The sequence below is a fragment of the Patagioenas fasciata genome, chromosome 21 (assembly GCF_037038585.1).
Source record: "Patagioenas fasciata isolate bPatFas1 chromosome 21, bPatFas1.hap1, whole genome shotgun sequence".
In the NCBI taxonomy this organism is placed as follows: Eukaryota; Metazoa; Chordata; class Aves; order Columbiformes; family Columbidae; genus Patagioenas; species Patagioenas fasciata.
In genome coordinates this window covers 3,140,065-3,164,259 of record NC_092540.1, presented here as the reverse complement: position 1 = coordinate 3,164,259, position 24,195 = coordinate 3,140,065, and the positions used below count along the sequence as shown (strand labels likewise).

The window sequence follows — 24,195 nt, the reverse complement described above, 5'->3', positions numbered from 1 at the left end:
GTTTGCAGAAGAAATAAGTGTTAGAAAGCAGGGATTGAAGGATTGGGAAGGACTGGGTGAGGATGAAGGGGAGACCGAGGGCAGCTCTGGAGAGAGGATGAAGAAACGAAGGGGAGAACATTTTTCTCTCTTAACCATTTACTATACTATTTTTTCACCTCTCTTCTTAAAGCGACCAGCAATGAAGATGGCAACTCTGCCTGGAAGTGCTGAGGACACAACCAGCTTTGAGCTTGGTCCTTCTGGCTGAGGAAGTCTCCCGGTTATGCAGTGGAGCGGTAACTTTGCTTTCTCGTACAGCAGGGAACATTATCCCGTAGCCTTTCAGCATGCTGAGGCTTAAACAAGTTTAAGGATATGGTAGCATAAGCATTTAATCTGTATTACTCACTCGCTGACATCTCAAGCGTCAGGTCCGGTTGTTTAGCAACAACCGCTGGGTTCAGAACCAGCTCAAATGTACGGTGACCACGGTCTGCGCGGCTTCGGCAGCAGCCTGGGAGAGAGGGAGAGACAAGGGCTGTACGTACACCCATCCACCCACCCCGACCGAATTCGGGCTGTTCTGTTACAAAGGCCGCAGGCGCTGCGGTTTTTATCCCCGACTCCGTTCATTTGCGCAGTACGGCAGAGAGGAGGATGCCGGCTCCGTCGGCTGGTAGGAACAGGGAGGGAGGAAGAAAACAGTAGGTGCCACCCCCCGCTTTTCCCCCTCTTGCCCATCTCCACTTTTCCTCCCTCCCCGCCTTTTCTGCCTGATTCCGTAGGGAATTTCAGAGCCTTGCTGCAGTCGTCACAACCCCTCCTGACTCACTGAGCCTTCGCTGGCTGGAGCCGGCTCCCTCGGAGCATCCTCAACTCCTGCAGCGCCAGTTCCGCAGAGCAGGGGAACAACAGGAACAGCAGCCATGACGGTGGTCCCTGCAGCAAGACAGACAGACAGACATAAACACACACACCTAGAGCAACAGTATGCATCTGCGGAGGTAATTCTGTCCAGCTGGGAGCTGGACTGAGAGAAGACGCTCGGTTGCATGGAGGACGGGTGGGTTGAGTCTGTTTTACCGAGTGTGGACAACCCGTTGCGTCTTTCCCCATTGCGGCTGTGGGGTGTGGGACCTCGTTAATGTGCAAAGCTAGTGCTTCTTAATGGCATTTTTCAGTCCTTTAGGAGGTGCAACTGGTATACTTGCTCAGGTGTATGCGTACTCTTTGAATACGTGTGTTCACCGTAAGGATGGTTTTGGTTTTATTCCCTTTGCTACCATCTTTTTGCCACAGTGACAGTTTAATTGTGATCAAGTGCAGGGGCAGTAAGGAAGCAGAGGAGTTATTTCAATGTTAAACTTCGTCCGTAAATCTCATTACTCAGGAATTGAGGTTACTGTCGGCAGGTAAATCTGTGGGACTGGCTAAGAAGGGGACGCGGCATATTTCCGTAGGACGGTAGCGATTTTGCGCATAGGGATGGTGTTGCTATTGTATGTTAGCTGTACGTGGCTAACTGGTCCATAATGGTTTTCTGCGTATTGCCACAAAAGGGCTCGGGAAAGCTGTGATTTTTTTCCTCCCTCTGACACTTGTGTGTGTGACATTGTGTAAGCTGATTCATTTTTCTGTATTTTGCTTTCCTTCCTTTGTGAAGTGGGGTTTATTGCATCTCTCTCAGCCTTAGTGCGGCATTATGACGCAGTGTTCGTTAATGCGTTTGGTCCGTTGGCAAAACACACGCAATTTTCTCGGGAGTTTTGACCGCCGAAGGGCTGCAAAATTTGCTAAAGGAAGTTAAGGATTGCAAACGCTCGCGATATAAATTTAAAAGCATTACCTTCTTATTCTGCTTCGAGACCGAAGGAAGGCTCTCTGGCTGACGAGACAGCCATGATCTCTTTCTGCACTTGTTTTGCCGATGGTCATGTTACATCTGTGACGCAGCCCGATTTTGCTCTTGGTTCCTGTCTGTGCTTTACGGAGCTGAGCTGATGAGGGCACAAGCTCGAATACGGTTAGCGCTATTAATTTAATATTGATGCTAAACTTCGCAACCATACCCAAAGTGCCAGGGCTATCGGCATCCACCTATTTCACCACCCACGGGCAGGGAGGGAACCCGAGGAACCTGGTAGCACCTCTGGCCATTTTGTCGCTCGCAGAGTCGACTCTGAGCCTGCAGCGCTGCTGCTGTTCATTTCCACATCGTACAAATAACAGCGTCGGGTTCTGTGTCAGGAGCTTTAATGATGCTGTGAGAAGCTTAAAAGTCTATGAGGCTATGTTTTGTTTGTTTGGGTTTTTTTTTTTCTTTGTTATTTGGGAAAATTCATTAAAATGTCCCAATGCCAAGAATTTTACCCTCACTCTTCTTACAAATCACTTCCAGACCTGTCCAGAAAATTAACTGCTGCTGTGTATTTTTTTCCTAAATCTTGTTCACAGTGTTTTCTTACAGTTTCATATGGCTGGGGGAAGGGTAAGATTCAAGTCCGTTAAGTATCTGTATCACTGATGCTAATGGACAGAGATGTCAGCAAGAGATATGAGCTGCCCATCTCCTCTATATGTCTGTATGTATAGATAGTCCCGAGCCCAGGTTGCGAAGCTGCCTGTGTTATACAACATGGAGAGAGTGCTCTATTCTGTTCGCACCCACCCAAAAGTTTTGGTGCAAAGGCAGCAAGAGGACTGTCACAAAATGGTTTCAGCGGGGCTGTTTGTCCTGGCACGGCTCCGAGAGAGGGACCGGCTGCAAGGTCACTCCCTGACTCATTGGTTCGGGAACCCCCAAGCTGCATTTCTTGTAGCTCGTAGCAAGTCCTGAACTTGGAGGTGAGGCTTGAAAGTTAATGCTACTGCGGCAGTGAGTCCAAAAGCGTAATCCCCAAAATCCTGCATCTCCAAAGTGCTTTAAAATCCCCATCTATAAGCTGTTTCTGCAGCTAGCTACAAAAACTTTGTGCTAGTTCCCTCACCCCCTTTTCCCCCAAGATCTCCTCGGGACTGTTGGGAATCAGGAGTGGCGTGTATTTAAGGATGAGGCATCAACTTACACTGTGTTCCAGTGATTAAAAAAAAAAAGGAAAAGAGTCTGGATATATTTGCATTTCTGTTTCTGCAGTTGTTCTTGTGTGGACTCCGCAGGCTGCTCCACGTTCACCGGTGTCTGTGGAGTTGGTGGCGTCTCTCGTGAGTTTTTGGTTCAGGTGCTTTAGCTCAGTCTTGTCCTCTCTCAGGTTTCTGTATTTTTTTCCGCTGTTCCTATTTGTCCACATCGCCGGTATTTTCAGCCGATTCAGAGCAAGATCAGCAATAGGTATCTTAGGGCTGGCTTGAGTCTTCTCAGCTTCACAGGCAGCAGTGAAGCGGTTAACTGATCTTATTTTGTCGCTATTTTTGCAATGATTAAGTTCAATTTGGGGGCACGTTATCAAGATTGTTTTGTACAGAGAGGAACACAGGGATCCTCCCTGCTAGCCAACCGCCTGTTTTACTAGCCAAGCTTCCTGCCCTGACCGTGCCTAACGTCAGCCTTGGCCTTCAGTCTCATTATTCTCTGGTTTTCAAAGGGAAAGAGCCCGGCTGCTAATCCTGATGCCGGTGACGACTCTTCGCCTACAGGGAGGCATATGTGATAGCTCGTCTGCTAAAAACTGAGCCAACACAGTGTGATTCAGACCTTCAGCTTTCCAAGGAAGAGCTATTTCTGAGTCCAGCGCGTCTCTGCGCCTCCCCACACAAACCCTCTCTACCCAGTGCAAACGGTGGCCGCCAGCAGCCACTGGGTTTGTATTTGGATATACAGCTCGAGTGCTTCTTAAGTATTGACGGTAGCTCTCAAATGTACAGTGATTGAGAGAAGGATGGGAATGGGCACAAAGCAAACAGGGTCAATGCTTTTCTCTGGCTTTTTTGCCATTGAGATGTGGCAGGGGTTCAAACAGCCGGGCTAAGGGCAGGTAATACTTCAGTGAACCTCTGGCAGTATTTGTTTCCTTACTGGCACAGGACATTCTTTTGTCTCTTAAATGACAGAAGGCAATAGATGACTTTCCTTGACATTACCTAAAGCAGCTGGAACGGTGGCGTTGGGGGAACGCGGCGTTCTGAGCCGACTGTACAAATCACAACAACACTCCTGCGACTGCCTCCGAGACTCGCAATCAAGATTTATATTCTAAGTAGGTACAGAAGTTAGGAACGAAAAATGACTTTTCTGGTTTCAGCTACTTTGGTGGGTATTTCTTTTTTAGCATAGTTAGTTTTGTAATGTGCTGTTCTGTCATGGCTAAATGTGATGAGTTTCTCTTCCATGACCTACGTGACGGAACTGTGATGTTTTTTCTTCTCCCAGTGTAAGTTTGCCCAGTTTCTCCTCGCTGTTTCTTGTGAAATCTGAACTCCTCAATAGGATTTGGTGGTTCGGTAGCTCCTGCACCCTCCAAACAGGCTGTGGTTTTGCTGAGGAGCCCTCACGAAAGCAAAGGGGGAAGGTAATGGTGAGACTGCAGGCAAGTCAAAGCAATTTCAGATGAGGAGATTAGAAACTGTGGCCCTAATATCCATCACCACGCTAAACCCACTCCCTTCAGGTCAGAGTAGCTTTGGGACAAGCAAAACCACCCCAAACCAAAAAAGCGGCCTTGTGGATAAATCCTAATTATTTTAGTGATGTTGTCCTGTTATGAACTATCTCCAGGTTTCTCCAAAGAGCTGTAATCTGCAACCTAAAGGCCTCCTGCACTTTTTTTTAGCCTACTCTGTTTACCACAGAAAATGTGGATCAGTGTGGCAGAACCATAAAACGAAGGCTTGTTTGGCCCATCGTCTCATAATGTTGCTCTCAAAAATGAGGTTTGCTGCACATGAACCACTGGTACGTGTTTGCCAGAGAGCACAAGGGTTGCACACCCTGACCTCCTGCCTTTTAACTTTTTACTATTTATACTGCAATTGTAAAGCTACAATAGTAGGACTAATGGAGTCGGTTATGTTCACTGGGAAACGCGATCTGGAGGGAAAAAAAAGTCTCCATGATGCTTTAGACTCATAAGTAGACGTTTGTGTGGGTGCAGTAGCATCGCTATAGAGCCATTTTCCAGCCACGAGCATCAGCGATGCAGCATCTACTCGTCCTTTACCCAGCCTTGGTCGGTGTCCCACCCCAAGGGCTGGCTCAGGGTGCAAGCTGTGGCACATTTGTCCACACCTGACCCACGCAGGGCCACACAGCAACACAACAGCTGCAGTTACACGCTCGCCCAGGCCGAGGAGGTGTTTTGGAAACCTTAGAAGTTCCCTCATTTCAGTTCCCCCCTGCAGGTCACCACTTGTGCTGTCCCACACCTGGCCTTGCTCTGACTCGTTCCTTCACCCACCATGCGTCGAGCTCAGATTTTCTGTATGTAAAACAGGAATATGTTCTCCAGGGGAGATCAGAGGCTGATGAACCGTGAGTTTCACTCTGCGGTTTGAAAATGGAGGAAAAAAAAATATGATGCACAGATTTGGTTTGCTTACTGTGGACGTCCCAGAAGTGCCTCCATTTATGCTGCAGGTTGTGGCAAATCAGGTCTGTGACATCCAGACTTGTTCCTGCAGACTAGATTAAAGGTCTTAGGCGAGGGAGGAGGTTCCTTTCATGGGGAGGCAGGGATTTCTGCCCTTCTTGCCTTTGTGTCGTATATAAGGTATAAAGCAGTGTGAAGTCCATGAAAGGCTTTGAGATATTCCTCTGAAAGAAGCTACAGGGCAGTACTGCTACTAAACCATGGCTGCAAAAGGAGGAAAAAACCCAAAATGATAATATTGTACTTTTTCTGCTATTATTTAGTGAAAACTCCAGAACACTTTGACAAAGCCAACTAGAGCTGATAGTACTTGCTTGTCTCCACACATATGTGTGTGTCCATATGTCCACACTCAACACACACCCAGCAAATGCTCAAGATGAGCACTGGTTTATTTTATTGCGTGTGTGCATATTAACAGTTGTATGCTGTGTTTCACAGCCCCTCAAACTGCTCTCTTTCCTCTCTTTCCCTCTTCATGCTGCCTTCCTAAGGTTTGGAAAGCACAGCATCCACTATCAGGGATGTATCCTTCATAAAAGATGCACCTACAGCTTAGCAAAAAGAGGAAAAATAGCTTTTGAATGCTGAGAGGGGGTCAAGGCGATGGGACAACCTTTAGGGAGCCTGGAGGAGGAGCAGCAGCATCTTAATTACGCTAAAGCGAATGAGCCCCCCCTCTTCACCTGCTGCATGGTGTTTCTGGAAAGGTTGGTGTCCTTGGGAGAGGGGAAGGTACACGGAGGTGTTCAGACTCTGCAGCACAAACACAAGTGACATTTCCACCAACTGTTACTGAAAAACCCTCATCGAGATTTCTTTTTAGGTGCACACTTACTACCGAAACAAGAAAAAAATCAAAGCAACCCTCACTTCGAGCCTGTTTCTGAAAGACGCTGCGGTGGTGCCTTTATCTGTGCGGTAACTGCCCTCGAGTCAGCAGCAAAACTCTGTCCAGCTCTTCAGTAGTAAATCTCACGCTGATGATAGCGGGTGCCTCGCAAATAACTGTGCCAGCAAGACAGACGCTGGGGAGGGAACCTGCTTTCTGCTTGTCTTTCACCCTGCTGCCCCAGATAATGGATTTAGAAACTCCAGTAAAGCCCCAGCCACCGTAATCTAGTGCAGTTCTCTTCCTCCAGCCCTTTGCTGGAAGGACGTGCTCTTTCTTTTCTCAGAGCTCTTCCTCTGCTGCCCGTGGGTGTGCATTAGGATGTAGGCACCCAGGCAGATTCTTGGATCTGGTTACAAAACTAAACGCAAAGAGCTGCCAAAAAAAAAGGCCATCGAGAAGCGAAACTCCCAACTCCACTTCTGCCTCGCTTTGTTCCATTTTATACCAGCTCCTGCACCAGACACTGTTCAATAGCTCCTAAATTATCCACATGTGTGGTCACTCACAGGCTTCACCCCATCTATTCCTGCTGTACTGAGACACAGAGTGCCGGTTAACCACCATTTCCATTTCCAATAACCACCAGCCACTCGTTTTCACACTCTCCTCCTTCCCCGACAACTTCTGTCGAACAATTTACCGTTCGATTTGCAAATGCTCCCTTTCTGGGTTTTGTTCCGACCCACACTCAAAGATGGTTCTGCACAATTTGTTTTCATTGTCCCTACAGAATTTAAAACTTGTCTCGTGAAAATCTGTGATTACAAAAACCTCTTTACAGAGCGTGGGATCCAGCAGCCCGAGGAAGGTCCATCACGACAGTCACGTTTCCTTTCCCCATCACAAAAAGCACCTGACTTGTCCTGTCCCCCTGATGCTGCTGAGACCAGTAAGTGCTGGAAAGTCAGAACTAGCCTGTCAATACAGTAACCAACCCGAAGGGAACGGTCTTACTTGCTAATAAAATGAAATACATGGATTTTTCTCTAGGAATGGTGGAGATGAAGGACTCTCAGCCCGCAGCCGCACACAAGACGTATCTTCCTCTGGAAGCTGGTTTCACATGGTGGCTTAGATTTTCCCACTTTGTATCTAGCACCATTTGAAATCAGTGTTCTAGGAGCAAGAATTACAGCGTGGGAGGAGCCCAAGCAGCCACTAACTTCACCGATGGCCTCTACTCCTTAAACCAGCACTTTTCCCAATGTTTTTGCTTTTCTTTTTGCTAGCCATCCACTTTGTAACATCATCCGATTCCTAGACACTCCTCCAGGCGCTGTCTGCACCCCCTCACGCCAGGGCCACCGCAGGAACAGCTGCTTTCCAATGTATTTCTACTTAATAAACAATGGATATTGAGTTAAAGTTGTCCAGAGTGAAGTGATCCGAAAGCTGCACGAAAACCAACGTGGTCCTTGCACCTGGACAGGCAGAGCGCGTTAACTTTATGAGACTATTACCAGCATTTAGTTTGCTAACTTAAATCTATTTCCACTCTGTGCTTGGGGACTCTACCTCCAGAGTTTTATCATCATTCTATAGCTCCCAGCTCTGCAAACGCGCAAATTCCCTCCAACAATTTGACCTCAGCAAGTTAAACACAAAAGCACCTTTGCCCATCACCATGCTGGTGTACAAAGAACCTTTTTCTACAATTATTTTTTAAGTTTATTGCTGGTAACTTCTAGTGTTATTTCAGATGACTTCTATACCCTTGCGTCCCTAAAAATCAAGCTAAACTATTTTTGCTCGGCCTCGCTCTTGTCTATCACGTTATTATACACAGAAAAGACGATTGCTGTGCGGACGAAGCGTTTGATCAGACCACTGAACAGTCGTCCTTAAAGAACGTGTAGCTGCCACCTACAAGAGGACTCTTCTCTGAGCCAGGACAATGTCTCTTACACAGGCTGACCGATTTCTCTTGGTGTTCAGAGTCTCAGTTTCTGTCTAGCACCATTTGAAATCGGTTATGATGTAGGGGGAAAAGCAACAGTAAAGGAGAACTTCATTTCCCCTTCCCCCCCCAAAAGTCCTTATAATAAAGCGAGCCCAGCAAAAAAGCCCCCGCTCTGGCTTCACAAACGCGGACGGTGCGCTCGGCTGCTCTCTGACCTCGAGTTACAACCCCGGGCTGAACATCCCACCCTAAAGGAGGACACAGCACCACAGGCACCGGGAGGGACGATGCTTCCCGAGAAAATGAAGCATCTATTCAAACACATACCCAAGACTCTTCACCTCCAGCAATCCAGGGTCCCCCAACCTTCCGACCAGCGACGTCCACCTGCTATTTCTTTGCCTTAACCTGTTATTTCCTCAGATATTAAATTATTTTCCTTTTGAATAAAATCGTGTGATACCTGGTACTGGGCTCTGCCTCAGGTAGAGAGGTGACCTGTGTCACTGGCTGCAAGTCTCTTCATTTCGGTCCCCAGCTCTGTTCTCACCGTTTCGCTCAACAGCGAGCGGTTTACAGCCATTTTAAGCATCGCACAGGGCAGTCTACCAACCACCAACACTTCACACTGTTTAGCATGAAACCACATAATGCTGGACCCGAGTTTTCTGACTCCTACCAGGAGAACACAGCTGGTTTTACCAGTAGATGGCAACAACGCATTTTCAGTACATCCAGCCCTTTTCTTAGCTCCAAGTTCATGTGTTCACGACTCAATTCTCACTCTAAAATGAAATAATTAACGTGCGACTGAGCTTTAGTAAAAAAGATGCAGAATTCAGTACAATTAGGGCAAATTAACTGATAGAATCATACAATCAGTTTGGTTGGAAGAAGCCCTTAAGATCGAGTATTTTTATCGTTTGTATTGAGTATTTGTAGCATTTAAGTCTCGCCCATCCCACCAATGCTCACTGCAATCCCCAAACTTCACATTGCAAGGCTGTGCCATCCCCACTTTGCCATCATTTGCAATCCACACCGATTTGGAGCATCACAACCACAAATTAAAAGACGGCATATTAGCTTTTTCTATTCCACCCACTGAGAACTTCATTCTACAAGGCAGCCGACTCCACACATTGCTTGGCAAAGGAAATTTAAGTACATAAAATTAAAAATAATCGCATTCTACTGAACATTTTACTTAAAATACTTCAGGTATATTCCCTGAGGATTACACCTGTCACACGCTGGACAGAAGTGTTGCAAAACACTGGGGTTTGCTCTGGACTTAGTGTCACATCACAACAGCCACACGATGATCTCCCTCCGCTCCATCACATTTTTACCAACGTTTTCAGCACGTTTTGGAGGTTCTGGGAAATTCTCTGCACTTGCAAAAGAAAAACCAAAAGGCTATGAGACCGCTCAGCAAATTAAAACACATTTTCCACGCTACCGTTAAGTAATTCGGGGAGCTCGCTGCAAACTACGGTCTCAACAGCCACCACCTAACGCTGAAAAACCACCTTAAGGATAATGGGGAAATAGCTGCGTACCACACGACGAATGAAAGACAAACGCTTACTGCTAAATAATTTAACATTTTATTTGTAACGTTACAAGTCATTACCGGTCTTTACATCTGGAAAAATAAACATGTAAAAATAAGGCCATTTTTTACAGTTATTTCGCCTTAAGTGCATTTCAGTATATTTCAAAACATTGAAGACGCCATAAATAAGCTAAATAATGACCGCGATGCTCTATTTCCAGTATTTTATCATACGTTTTACAATTATCAAATTAGGTAGCACAGCTGAGCAATGAACATTCCATGTAGCCAAAACCCCCTTTTAACAACCAGAGCCTATAACAATACAACCACCGTCCCCAAAACCCTATAAAGCCCCAAATATTGCGATGTTATTCAAACAACCCATTCCAATAGCAGCGCCCAGCTACCACGGCCAAGCGAGAACAGTTTAAATGCTGCTGAAATGAGGCAATTTGGGGTATTTTTCTGGGAAAAACGGTTCTTAGAAAGTGCTTGGATGTTGGTGGCAAACTCAGAGATTCCCAAAGCCTGTCCTAATTAAACGTTTGGTTTTAATAGGGAATAGCAAGCATGCGTTTAAAGGAACAGTTATAATGCAAGTCTGAGTCTTAATTCACGGCAAATGCCGTGATGGGAGTTTGATTAAAACATTTAATGGAACAAAGAGCCACCTGAGAGGGACCAAGCACACCTACCAGCACTTCCAGCAGCCCCACAACTAAACTGGTTTGGTTTTCCTTCGACATAAAAAGAGAAGGGAATCCAACAGGGAAAGGCTTCTGCATCTGTGACTGCATCACAGAGCCACATTCAGCATCGTAGTCTAGATACGGAGATTTAAAATGCTTTAGGTGGAATACATGATTTCGAGTGAAAAAAAAAAAGCAAGGAAGCTGGATCCATACAGTGCCCTTTCTATCCTGAAAAGCAACAAAATCACCTCCAAAACTCAAGGCTGAAGAAATACAGACTGTGCTCCTGATGGGAGATGGTTCCCGCTGATCCCTCCTTTCATTAGGTACCCTGGTAGGAGGTATTTTTGCTACAGAAACCTTCCATTTCCCGTCCCAACAAATCTCTCTGAGACTATATCAAAGAGCCAGAAATATATATGACTTCTTTTTGCCTTCTTAAAGAAAATAGAAAAGCTATAAACCCCTGATTTAAAGGCACATTTTAATTAATTAAACACACAGAAACCAACTTTGGCAGACAAAGAGGTAGAGGGTATAAGATCTGAACTGTTTCAAAAAGACAGAGCCTCAAATCTCACCGATCTCTTGAGGAAATTCAGAATAAAGCATTTCAGAAGGCAAGAGACAACATCATCGTTTATACTGCCTCAACCACAAAAAAGGAACGAGAAGCACGTTGAGATTTTAGCGAGCAGAACTAATATTGGGCAGTTTTCCGTAAGAAAAGAGGTAGCACGGAAAGCAGCAGCTGGTACAACACGGACAGGATTAAGCCCAGCGCTCCCAACACAGGCGCTCGTTCACACCACAATAATGGGCCTTGAAGACCATTCACATCCACAGAAAAGACAGTATGAGCGGCCCATAACAAAAAGCAGGTATTTAGATAAACACACACACTCTTTTGACCCTATTAATGACCTCCTACTACAGTTAATCAGTAGTATAAGACATGGTACAAGGTATTCATTGATAGAAGCTCAATGCAAGTGCAATCGTGTTCCATTTCTGATGGGTATATTAAACTGCAAACTCCCTCCCACCCCCAAAAAGTTCATTCATGCTTTACAGCTCCTATATTCGGCAGTAAATGGAGTGCTGTCACGTTTCCTACAAACAAAAAAACAAGTCAAATCAGAGATTTTACATTTCAATAGTTTCCACATTTCTTCCGAAAGCACATCCTGAGTTTTATCGTTAAATCAACGGGTAAAATCACAAAACTAAATCATTATTTGTCCTCTTTCTGCTAAGCAACCACTAGACTAAGGAGATTTTTTGCTTCATTTCCCCAAGCGGACTGCTCAGAATGACCCACGGAGCACAAGAGCATTTGATTCAAATGCATCATTTCAAGTGCAGAACGGACCGTGCCCTAGGACCATCAAAAACCAAAACCAGAACAGTTGCAGGAGTCCTCACCAGTTTGGATGCTACGTCAGAAGCACCCATATAATTTATTTTAAATACGGTGTGTTGTTTAGTAAATATTTTATAACCAGAAGCTGAATTTAGTTTGTGAGGATTTCCATTCTGTAGCCAGCTAACTGCAGATTTACAATACTGAGACATATTAGGATTAAAATTCAGAAGTACATCCATATAGATGTGTTTTCAAGTTCTTGAGTAACTCCTGGTTTTCTTTCCAGAAAAATCCCATGCCAAACTGCTGCATTATTGCTCTACATCGCTAAGGAGCTCTAGATACCATATAAAAAACTCCTGGCTTAATAGCGTGTCCACATACCAGCCCATTAATTTCTCTTATTGCTGTTATGTGCAAAAGGTAAGACTGGACATAAGAACTCTGCTCTATTCTACCTCAATTCATTTTTCTCTCTCCAAAAATAAGCCAAACTAACCCAGAAAATGAATCCTATATCAGTTAGAAACATCTTACTTCAGAGGTAAAGAGGATATTCCTTAATCCCTACATTATTTTGGAAGAAAAGCCAAGCTTAATTTTCATATGGGCCATCTCAAGCTTATAAAAATACTGAAGTGACTCGTTCTTTAAAAGTAAATAAAATCAAGACTGTGCGTTTGAAAAGACCTTTGTATTAAGTTACAACAAGAGATGGAACATTTCAGCCATCACCACCTCAGAATTCATGCAATGGAGAAAAGCGACAGGAATGGAAAGACTCGTTTACGAAAGTATTTGTAGTTCAAATTCTGATTGTTATGGTAGTAGTGACAAAATACTGACAAGGAACAGTCCAACTAAGCCTTGGGAAACAGGAGAGGTGCCTGAGGACTGGAGGAAAGCAAATGTTACTCCAGTCTTCAAAAAGGGCAGGAAGGAGGACCCAGGTAACTCTAGACCAGCCAGCATCACCTCCATCCCTGGTAAACTGATGGAACGACTTCTCCTTGGTGCCGTCTCAAGGCAGATCAGGGACAAGAGGGTCATTAGGGGCAGTCAGCATGGCTTCACCAAGGGGAAGTCGTGCTTGACCAACCTCATTGACTTTTATGAGGACATAACAAGATGGATGGATGATGGCAGAGTGGTGGACGTGATCTACCTTGACTTGAGTAAGGCATTTGACATAGTTTGCACAGCATCCTCACAGCTGAACTGAGGGAGTGCGGTCTGGATGAGCGGGTAGTGAGGTGGACTGGGAACTGGCTGAAGGGAAGAAGCCAGAGAGTTGTGGTCAATGGGGTGGAGTCCAGTTGGAGGCCTGGATCCAGTGCAGTGCCTCATGGGCCAGTACTGGGGCCTGTACTAATCAATATATTCATCAATGATTTGGATGAGGGAATACAGTGCACTATCAGCAAGTTTGCTGATGACACCAAGCTGGGAGGAGTGGCTGACACTGGAAGCTGTGCTGCCATCCAGAGACCTGGACAGGCTGGAGAGTTGGGCAGGGAAAAATTTAATGAAATATAACAAGGGCAAGTGTAGAGTCTTGAATCTGGGCAGGAACAACCCCAGGTTCCAGTATAAGTTGGGGAATGACCTATCAGAGAGCAGGGTAGGGGAAAGGGACCTGGGGGTCCTGGGGACAGCAGGGTGACCATGAGCCAGCACTGGGCCCTTGTGGCCAGGAAAGCCAATGGTACCTGGGGTGGGTTAGAAGGGGGTGGTCAGTAGGTCAGAGAGGTTCTCCTGCCCCTCTGCTCTGCCCTGGGGAGACCACAGCTGGAATATTGTGTCCAGTTGTGGCCCCTCAGTTCCAGAAGGACAGGGAACTGCTGGAGAGAGTCCAGCACAGCCACCAAGATGCTGAAGGGAGTGGAGCATCTCCCGTGTGAGGAAAGGCTGAGGGAGCTGGGGCTCTGGAGCTTTGAGAAGTGGAGATCAAAACCTGCCTGGACACCTTCCTGTGGAACCTCAGCTGGGTGTTCCTGCTCCATGGGGGGATTGCACTGGATGAGCTTTCCAGGTCCCTTCCAACCCCTGACATTCTGGGATTCTGTGTCACAATAACACACCCCTGGAATCTATTTCACATTACAGAAGGAGATGCAAACATTCTACTAAGTATATATGGAGCTTCTGTCTTGCAGAAAAACATGTTTTTAAAGATAATCCAAACCTAAGATACATCGTACACAATCACGGGAAGATATCATTTATGACAATGAATGATAATTATTTATGTAATACATCCTATCCACCCAAAATGAAGGAATTAATTACAGTCTTTCCTACAGGAACCTGAGCTTCACAGCAAGCTCAATGCCACACTTCTGGAAAACTAAGTAAACCATAATTAAAAAAAGACACTCAAGCTTCACTGCAAAAGTCCAAATTAAGTGGAAAGTGTATACCTTTTTAAGATTAATTCATTTGTGCAGTTTCTTCCATCTCAGCTGGTACATTAGTTTTTAAAATACACGCTTCCTTGCAACTCTCATCAACTGTATACGAGCTGAACAGCAGAAGGGGAAAAAGGTCTAATTGAATGTCCTATAAAACTGGCAGATTTAACACAAGAAGAAAGAAGAGGGCAAGAAAAGATTTCTGCTTCAATTTGCAGACAACAAGCCAGCAAATACGAGGCATGGAAAGCACAACAGTTCACAAAGGCTCAGCTACATCAGGAATTCAGAAAACTGAATAGGGAGATCTAGGTCTTAATAAAAGGAAGTTAGGTCAGGGTTTCCAGACAAGAAAGAAGCTGAGTAGCCAGAAGTTCACAGCGAGGAAGCTTAAGGAAAGCATTGGGCGCACTAAGACTTCTCACGTTGTAAATTTTCAGGTATATAACGTTCTTTCTCCACCCTGAGAAGCCTTTCCACAAAGGTAGAAAGTGCTGCCCTAACACTATGAACTCCCACGTACTCTTATTTTGACCATCCGGATTGCAGGTTGTCCAAGCAATGGATGAAAATCAGCTGCTCAAAAGCACTAAAGTCCTAAAGTACGCAGAGCCCACCAAGATGATACCATCCTGCTACATGGAAGATAATATAACTAAAACCTCCCTGGACAGAAGCTTCGGGGCTCTCCCAAGTATTATTGTGTGCACCTCATTATAAATACGAACCACGGGAGTATTTCCCCTGGCTCACTTTATTTAAAGTGTCCCTTCCTTTGCTTCACGTACCCCGGACGCCTTTTAACAGAATCTGTTGGAATTTAAGACAGTTTTGATGAGATGCTTATCATAATACCCTATGCGTACCACCTAATTTGCTCTGAATTCCCAGTATTTTGCATGTTACAAACTATTTCTCCACCACAACAGGCTTTTTTTCAAGAAGATAAAATAAGACGCTACTGCAAGAAGCAATGCACAAAGAGGCATTCAAATCTCCTGCCACCCCTCCATGAAAAATCATCCATAGCAATCAGTTGTTTTGAAGATAAAGTTCAAAGGGCCCTATACAGCTCATTAAAAACAGAACGCTACTGCTATTACATGTATTCTAGATTCTACAGTTGGTTTTGCAAGTTTTTAACATCAGGACATCAATCATTACTGCTCCAGGAGTTAAAAACTGAAGGGGATTCACATGTTAAACATGCCAGTGGCAATGCTACATTCACTAAAATTCATATTTGCTTTTTCAAAAAGCACAGGAGCACCAGTTTAGACCAAATTTGTCTTTGTGTTTCCCTTGTAACTAAGCCCATATGATTTTATTCAAGTTGTTCCCGGTCGAAACCACAAACCACAGCGGTTCTCTGGGTAACCCTCCACTACCATTGGCACGTCAGAGGAAGCTCCTTAGTTCACCTCACTAAACCCCTCTGGCACTTAAAGCCGGAGAGAACCAGCAAGGTCAGAGGGAATTTCAGCAATAAAATAACACAACTCCACACCCACCCCGTTTCCCCAAAAATAAGACAGGGTCTTATACAATTTTTGCTCCAGAAAATGCTTACTTTTTATACATGTTTAGCTGCCACGATGCTATTTAAATTGACTTTTTTTTTTAGGAACTGTAACTAGGGCTTATTTTTGGAGTAGGGATTATATTTTGAGCATCCTCAGAAATTGTGAAAAATCACACTAGGGCTTATTTTCGGGGTAGGTTATATTTTCGGGGTAGGTCTTATTTTCAAGGAAACAGGGTACCAACACTCCCACTGGTTTTAAGAGATAAACTGACATGGTTCAGAGCAGATGCGAACAGTACTTTCCTTAGCAAGTGTACCTAAGGTAAATACAAGCCTAAGAACAGGGTTCTTCCTTCCTTGAAATTAGTGCGAGTGTTAATTAGCAGCTTATCTGAAGAGCAGATACAAAAACAAAGTGAAATATACTGTTAGGCACTTTGGCATCCCATCAGCTGCTGTGATAAGCTCAGTGTCATCATCAGCATTTGAAAAAGAAAGGGCAGATAAAGCTCAAGAAATTTGCATACGCGTTAGCGCTGCTTTTGCTCAGTCATTTAGAAATTTGCAAGAATAATAATAATAATAATAATGCAATAACAATAAAGTAGGCTGACTCACCCATTTTGCGAGCAGTGTTTCTTATAGACCCAGAAGGCTGCCAGGAACACCACAACGGCCACAATCACTTTAGGAAGAATTAAAAAAGAAAAGTCTTAGTCATAAAGATCATCTTGAGCTCACACAGAAAAAAAAAGCCCCCTTAGCTGTAAGGATGCTGTGCAGACTGCGTCAAATGCACTACTCAAGTCAAGGTAGATCACGTCCACCGCTCTGCCATCATCCATCCATCTTGTTGTGTCCTCATAAAAGTCAATGGGGTTGGTCAAGCACGACTTCCCCTTGAAAGCCATGCTGACTGCCCCTAATGACCCTCTCATCCCTGATCTGCCTTGAGACGGCACCAAGGAGAAGTCGTTCCATCAGTTTCCCAGGGATGGAGGTGAGGCTGACCAGTCTAGAGTTACCTGGGTCCTCCTTCCTGCCCTTTTTGAAGGTTGGAGTGACATTTGCTTTCCTCCAGTCCTCAGGCACCTCTCCCGTTTCCCAAGACTTGGCAAAGATGATGCAGAGCAGTCCAGCAATGACCTCAGCCAGCTCCCTCAGCACCCGCGGGTGCATCCCATCCGGACCCATGGATTTATGGATGTCCAGATTGCCTAACTGCTCCCTAACCCAGTCCTCATCAACCCAGGCAAACTCCTCCATTGCCCTGCCTTCCTCTGGGGTCTCAGTGGCATGGGGCTCCTCAGGACAGCCTCCGGCAGAGTAGACAGAGACAAAGAAGGCATTCAGTACCTCTGCCTTCTCTGTATCTTCTGTCACCAGGGCACCCGTCTCGTTCATCAGTGGGCCTACATTGCCTCTGGTGTTAGTTTTATCTGCCACGTATTGGAAAAAGCTCTTCCTGTTGTCCTTGACCCCTCTCACCAGGTTTAATTCTAAGGAGGCCTCAGCTTTCCTAGTTGCCTCCCTACATCGTCTGACAACAGCCTGATGTTCTCCCCAAGTGGCCAGCCCCTCCTTTCATGATCTATAAACTCTCCTCTTCCACTTGGGCATACCCAGCAGTTCCCTCTTTAACCACTTGACATGAAACATCTGACATGAAATTAATTGATAACTGCTAAGATTACTTAACTTTTCTTGAGCTGTGCAGCTTTAGAAGCAGAGAAGCATTTTTCAAATCACCAAAACTCCAAAATCACGTTATATTACTGCAGTCATGGGTGATGAACAGAACAGCAATTTGACATGAAAAATAAAATCTACACCGTGTCTTGTTGAGGTTTTACAAGATACTTACCACAGATGATGGCTGTGATATACGCACCTAGAACCAGAGGGAATTAGTGTCACAAGAGGAAAGCACGTGCTTTTTATTTGAACAATATTACAAAAATATTCACACATTTATTTCAAATCTATCAAGGACTTCTGCCAACACAACCCTTGCAGCAGGACAGCTTATATCATGCCACTTATTAAACTTAAAATATTCCTATTTCTAAATGGACTTTACCAAAACCCTGTTTTTGTCAACAGAAAGAAGGATATTTGCATGAAGTGATTTCTCCTGAATACAAAAGTATGTCCCCAAGAAGTAAAGCTTGTTACATGTATTTTATTCTAGTGGAAATTCTTGCAGTTCATACTTACTTAACTGGCAAGTTGGCACTCCAGGAACCCATCGGTTTTCTCCAGTATACTGAATACGAGCTTCACCGTGTAACGTGTAGCCTGCATAACACTCAATCGTAACAAAATCCCCCTCAGAATAGGAAGGTTTTTGTCCATCAATTACTCTACCATGATTTATTACTGGAGTGAAACCAGAACTTTTAGGCCCACCTGGAAAGAGAGGGGAAAAAAAGAAAAGGAAATAAACTCCAAGAACAAAACCGGCTCATGAAGCAGATTCAAGAAACTGCCATCAAAAAGTCCCTACATTTGTGGCAATATCAGCAGCTCAGTCAAACTTTTAAGACCTTTGGAACTTGTCACTCTGCCCTCGATTTTACCAGTTCTGAGTTTTACTCACATTCACAGTCTTGCAAAGAACTCCACGTATTCTCTCCTTGGCAAGTCACCGCCATCTCTTCGGTGCCGTCATGAAACGTACAGTCAGCGTTGCACCGGATCTGAACGGACTCTCCTGCTCCGTATCCAGATTTCACTGGAACCACCACTCCATGTGTGATCGCTGGGGCACCACATGCACCTTCAGTAAACAAGACAGGAATTTAAAAGTAAGTGCAGCGATATTAAACTTTAAATATTTCATAATTCATTGCCTTTGTATAAGAAGAACAGATAAGCATATCTGAATAGTCTACCACAATTTTAAGTATAAATGTTTCCTTTAAAAGAAACATCACTGTGGGTACTCATTAAGGTAATACAAACTTATGATGTGGTAGCTAAGAAATACATATTTGTTGGTTAATTAATTTTGTAAGCTCTAAATTCATTTCCAGGTGCTTTATCACACTCATTCATAATGGAATAGCCAAACATGCTCTTTGCAGAAGTGGTTCTCAATTCTTGGGCATGTAAAACATTCGCTCACTGTGCTCTACAACATTCCTTCAAACACAAAGAAGACTTACAACATTCTTGACATACAAGAGAAGGTGGATTCTTATTTAAAGGCTTACTTTTTTCACAAGTTGGTTTTGGAGACCAGGTGTTATCTTCTTGACAGGTAATCACCTCTGGTCCGATCATGAAATAGCCTGGATTGCACTCAAACACGACTGAGTCCCCATAGCTATAGGAAGGTCCAAATCCAGCCTGTTTTCCCCCATTTTCAACTTTCGGGTTATCACATTTAACCACTGAAATAGGTAAAATTTAAATTTTAGTCATATCCTGTGTCATTATCGATTAATATCCATTATGCAGCTGATCTCATCTCCACTGGAACTATTCCAAATTTAGTACCAGAGGATCTGTTTCTTCGTTTCTATAGGCAAGTCCATTCCACCCCCTTCCAATAAAGGGACAGATCTTGACATTTTGGAGTCACACAGGCCATAATAAAGCAGCATATAAAAAGAAAATCCCAACAACCTCGACATTCTGGAGGTGGTCCACTCCAAACTCCATTCAGGTCCGTATCAAATGTGCAGTAAATAGTAGCTGGGCCGATGAGAGAGAAGGGATCTGTGCCTTTCGGGACCTCGTCACACGTGTAGGTAACTGTGCTTTGGTACGCGTAGCTCTGTGCTTCGGTGTAGTGCCCGTTGGCTATTTTGCGAGGTGGTTCGCAAGGAATTCCTAGAAATCAATCACACAAATCAGTTGACAGATTTTTGCAGTCACCCTGTTCATCTCAGAAATAGCGAGCCTTGATTTGCAAGTAATTTCATTTAAAATCTGACACGTAGCTATTTCTAAGACAAGCTTCAGTTATCACCAAGACTCACCAATGGTCCTTTATTATAGGCAGTCTCAATTTTAAGAACAGGTTGACTTCAACTAATTTAAGTACCACAATAACTGATATTTTTCTGTGGTTGTTCCTCAGGCACATCCCCATTAGTTCCAAAAAGCTAAAATTAAAATCAGTCCTATTTTAACATCACAGAATCACAGAATGTCAGGGATTGGAAGGGACTTCAAAAGCTCATCCACTGCAATCCCCCCATGGAGCAGGAACACCCAGCTGAGGTTCCACAGGAAGGTGTCCAGGCGGGTTTGAATGTCTGCAGAGAAGGAGACTCCACAACCTCCCTGGGCAGCCTGGGCCAGGCTCTGCCACCCTCACCAGGAAGAAGTTGCTTCTCATATTTAAGTGGAACCTCCTGTGTTCCAGTTTGAACCCATCACCCCTTGTCCTATCACTGGTTGTCACCAAGAAGAGCCTGGCTCCATCCTCCTGATGGTCCCCCTTTCCATATTGATCCCCATGAATGAGTCCCCCCTCAGTCTCCTCCAGCTCCAGAGCCCCAGCTCCCTCAGCCTTTCCTCACACGGGAGATGCTCCACTCCCTTCAGCATCTTGGTGGCTGCGCTGGACTCTCTCCAGCAGTTCCCTGTCCTTCTGGAACTGAGGGGCCACAACTGGACACAATATTCCAGGTGTGGTCTCCCCAGGGCAGAGCAGAGGGGCAGGAGAACCTCTCTGACCTACTGACCACCCCCTTCTAACCCACCCCAGGTACCATTGGCTTTCCTGGCCACAAGGGTCCAGTGCTGGCTCATGGTCACCCTGCTGTCCCCAGGACCCCCAGGTCCCTTTTCCCTATGCTGCTATTTCCTATACTGGAAAGTTTACTGCACAGCTGGTTTTAAGTGAACCACCACCATCTGAATATCAGCTTAAACACAATAGTAATTTACTTACGTTCACAGAAAGGAGGATCACCAGTCCAGTCAACACCTTTATTCTTAATTACACAGGAAATTTCAGCATTTCCACGTAATCTGAACCTAGAGAGGTAACAATTTTTAAAGAGGTGAAACTTAAGACACCTCTCAATTCTCCCAACAGAGAAACTTTCTTTATACAATTCTATTCTGTGATTATGGGGACATGACATACTGAGGTTTTTTTGTAATAAGAACCTTAATTTTTTTAAATGTTGCTAACAGTCTGAACTACGAAAACAAAAGAGAAGCAAATGAGACGTCGCTAAAGGAACCCATAGATGTCTCGTCATTTTAAGATGTGTTCCCTCTAATAATAAAGCCCTAAAGTTACTAATACTAGAAAAAATAAGCTGTTAAAAGAAAAGGGAGGGAAAATACTTCACCAGAGGTTAGTGCTTTTGATGTAATTTACTATACCCAAGACAGATGGGTGATTATTCAATATAATAATGAAGGGTGTGAATATATAAATTTATTCCCTCTGCTGCTGGAGCATTCAAAGAAATGAATAGAGGTACCACTTCAGTTTTCACTCCATGGAATCTCACTAAAGAGCTTAAGCCTTGGTTGATGCAAACAGCAAGTAAAACCAGGGAATCAAATAGAAAATAACTGTAATGTCATTTGCTCCAGGTAGAATTCAGAAGACATTTCAAGCCAGAACTGGAATGGAACCTGCGTAAGAGAATTTGGGCTTGTTCAAATCTGGTCTAAACGGAATAAAATAAGAGAGGATTCATTCACTTCACCAAAATACTTACCCTTTTTGACAAGAAAAAGTAGCTTTTGAACCAAATGTAAGATCTGTCACATTAATAAAACCATGTGCTAATTCTCCCGGATGGTTACATTTTCTTTCTAGGGGGAGGGGGAAAGAAAAAAAAAAATCTACATGTTTGTAGTTATATACAAAGACTAAGTCTTCGGCATATATTGCCCTTACAGTCATTAACGTTTTTCAAGCTTTGTTTAAAAGATTACAGAATACTAATTCTCACTTGAAAAACAACTAAAATGGTTTAATAACAACGGGAAAAAGTAAAAGAGCCCATGCACACGTTACCTGTACAGAACTGCTCTATGGGTGACCACTGAAAGCCGTCCTCACATGTTCGAGTTGCTGATTTCCCGGGGATTTTCATATACCCTGGCCGGCAGATGTACGACACCTCCGTTCCAATGGGAAAGCTCTGCATTTTGCTGGAATTCTCGTCCGGCTCGGCATATTGCAGCCTATCCGGAGGCAAACACCCGTCTATCAGAGTAAGAGGATGGAAAAAGCAACGCACAATATTCTCACCAAGAGCAGATACAAGCTGAGGCATCATGGCACAGAATCCAGGCTAATTCAGCAGGTTCTAAGGACTCATTGGTAAATCAAAAGAGATTACATTCTTAAAAGCCAGAGCTGTCTTTATATTTAACTATGCTTCCATTTTTTAATTTATATTTCAACTGCATTCAATGTCCAACTATAGTACAGGTTACTTATTGTGTTCTCAAGTTCTTTAGCATTCTACCCAGACAACGCATTTCCTCCCAGCTCATTTTTTTTTGTCTCTTCGCCTTATTCTTGTAGTTAAACACGATTTAATTCACTGTACCCACAGTAAAATGCCTCTTTAGCTTGCAGTTCATCTCCTTTCCTAAGATCACAGAGGAGAGTTTAAAACCAGCCTCACAACCTGCAGACCCGGGGACGTTTCCAGGTGACGGTGAATTGTTAATGCTGAAAACTGAAAACTCAAACACATCGGAGACCTCGCAACCCAGACAGAAACGTCAGATCCACCCAGTCTTTGCAAGACTTGGAGACCATCGCATCTTCGACACCTATTGATTTCCTTTCTAATCAGTTTATATTATTGTTTAGAAACAAACCATGGAAGAAATTCCAACCCCATACTCAGGGGTGAGATCAGCACCCACCTGCACACCTATTTTGTAACAAGCTAATATTCCACCGTTTCGCCCCCAAACCGCACAGAACCCGCCTGGAAAGCTCATTGTTTCCACCACCGCTTAAACCCATTTCCTTCTCCCCCCCGCCGCTCCCCGAGCAGGCCCCGGGAGGGCCCCAGCAGCACCCTGGGTGCTGGGGAAGGGGGTGAACCGGCTCCGGTTGCTCTCCGGGCCCGGGGACTCCGCGTGTGTCCCCCGCGGCCTCACCCCCGCCATGGCGGGCGGGAGCGAGCGCCCGTTCCTCACCCTGAGCCCACGCTCCGCCGATCCACAGCAGCACCAACAAGAGGCCCGAGGCGCGGGCGGGCGGCGACCCCATGAGCCCGGCAGAACCCGCCTCTCCGTTCCGCTCCGTTCCGTCCCGTTCCGTTCCGCTCCCCGTTCGCTTCAGCGGCAGCGCAGACGCAGCGCGGGGCCCGGGCGCATGCGCGGTCCGTCCTCCCCGCAGCGCGGGCGCCGCCATGGCGGGGCCTTCGCGCCCAGGGGTGGCCGTTACATGGCGGGTTCTTCCCGCCCTCACATGGCGGCGGCCTCTCCCCAGCCCGGGGGCGCCGGGCCCTTCGCAGGGGAGGGATCCCCAGGAGCCGCCCGCGAAGGGGAAAAAGCTTCAAAGCGCATTTCGTTGCGCTTTGAACGGTAACAAAAGCACGCTAAAAATAAACGCCCCTGTGTGACAGCCCAGGGTGAATAACCCTTCTCCTTTGAAAGGCAAAGCGCCTGTGTTGCCGAGCTGTAGTAAGAGAAAAAAACATGCAAAAGGAGAGACAAAACCTAAAGCAATCATTTTCCCACCTTCAGCTTTTATTAGGTGAAGCATTCGCAGGGGAATGGTGCAAATAAGCGTTCCTGGATGCAATCGCAGAGCTGCGGACATGAATACAGTTGCTAGTTGTAGGAAACAATTATTTTGTAAATGTAATAGGCTCAGGCAGGATCTCTTCGGCAAAGCAATTCTTTTAATAACAATATTGCAACAGCGGGTGTTGTACCTAATGGCAGGCACACTTAATGGGGCAAAAAGCCCCTCCTTGATACAAAATTCCAGCCACAATTTCCCTCCCCTGTTCCCCATTGTACTTTAGGGTTTACAGACTACCCACCCTGCCTCAGTTTACATACAATACCATTCCTCTTATCAATCTATTTAAGATATGGATTCCTGGTATTTCAGCTGCCCTTTCCCCCTAAATTAACTTGTGAATACAGGTATCAGTATGCATACAGGTATCAGTATATATTCCAGAAAGAGACTGTGTTTTACATTAAGGATTCATAGTCCGATGTCTCTTGGTCCTTCCCACCTGCTGGGGTCAGGTGCCACGTCCTCTGTTATGTAAAGCAACAGTTCTTCATTAAATATTCCTTTACAAGAGACAAAACCTAAAGC

General features: G+C 45.0%; 1 protein-coding gene across 6 annotated transcripts in view; it reads right to left on the bottom strand.

The window, feature by feature from the left end:
- Positions 1-23,286, bottom strand: part of LOC136110754 (membrane cofactor protein-like) — a 28,540-nt gene extending 5,254 nt beyond the window's left edge. Inside the window, exons 1-13 of one of the 6 annotated variants that reach the window (XR_011742109.1) lie at positions 23,055-23,286; positions 21,910-22,101; positions 21,608-21,704; positions 20,821-20,906; positions 19,545-19,751; positions 19,130-19,309; positions 18,514-18,693; positions 18,132-18,323; positions 17,779-17,805; positions 16,533-16,599; positions 1,829-5,768; positions 815-921; positions 349-496 (exon numbers count right to left, since the gene is read on the bottom strand). Coding sequence is in view for 3 of the 6 variants with exons in the window: in XM_065854370.2 (XP_065710442.1) it covers positions 14,409-14,499; positions 16,533-16,599; positions 17,779-17,805; positions 18,132-18,323; positions 18,514-18,693; positions 19,130-19,309; positions 19,545-19,751; positions 20,821-20,906; positions 21,608-21,704; positions 21,910-22,101; positions 23,055-23,271 (1,536 nt within the window). In the remaining 3 variants the exon portion in view is untranslated. Of the gene's footprint in view, positions 1-348; positions 497-814; positions 922-1,828; positions 5,769-9,946; positions 11,726-14,398; positions 14,500-16,532; positions 16,600-17,778; positions 17,806-18,131; positions 18,324-18,513; positions 18,694-19,129; positions 19,310-19,544; positions 19,752-20,820; positions 20,907-21,607; positions 21,705-21,909; positions 22,102-23,054 lie in introns of those variants that run through there. The other 5 variants (XR_011742111.1, XR_011742110.1, XM_065854371.2 and 2 more) reach the window with 5 other exon arrangements.
- Positions 23,287-24,195: the final 909 nt, after the last annotated feature.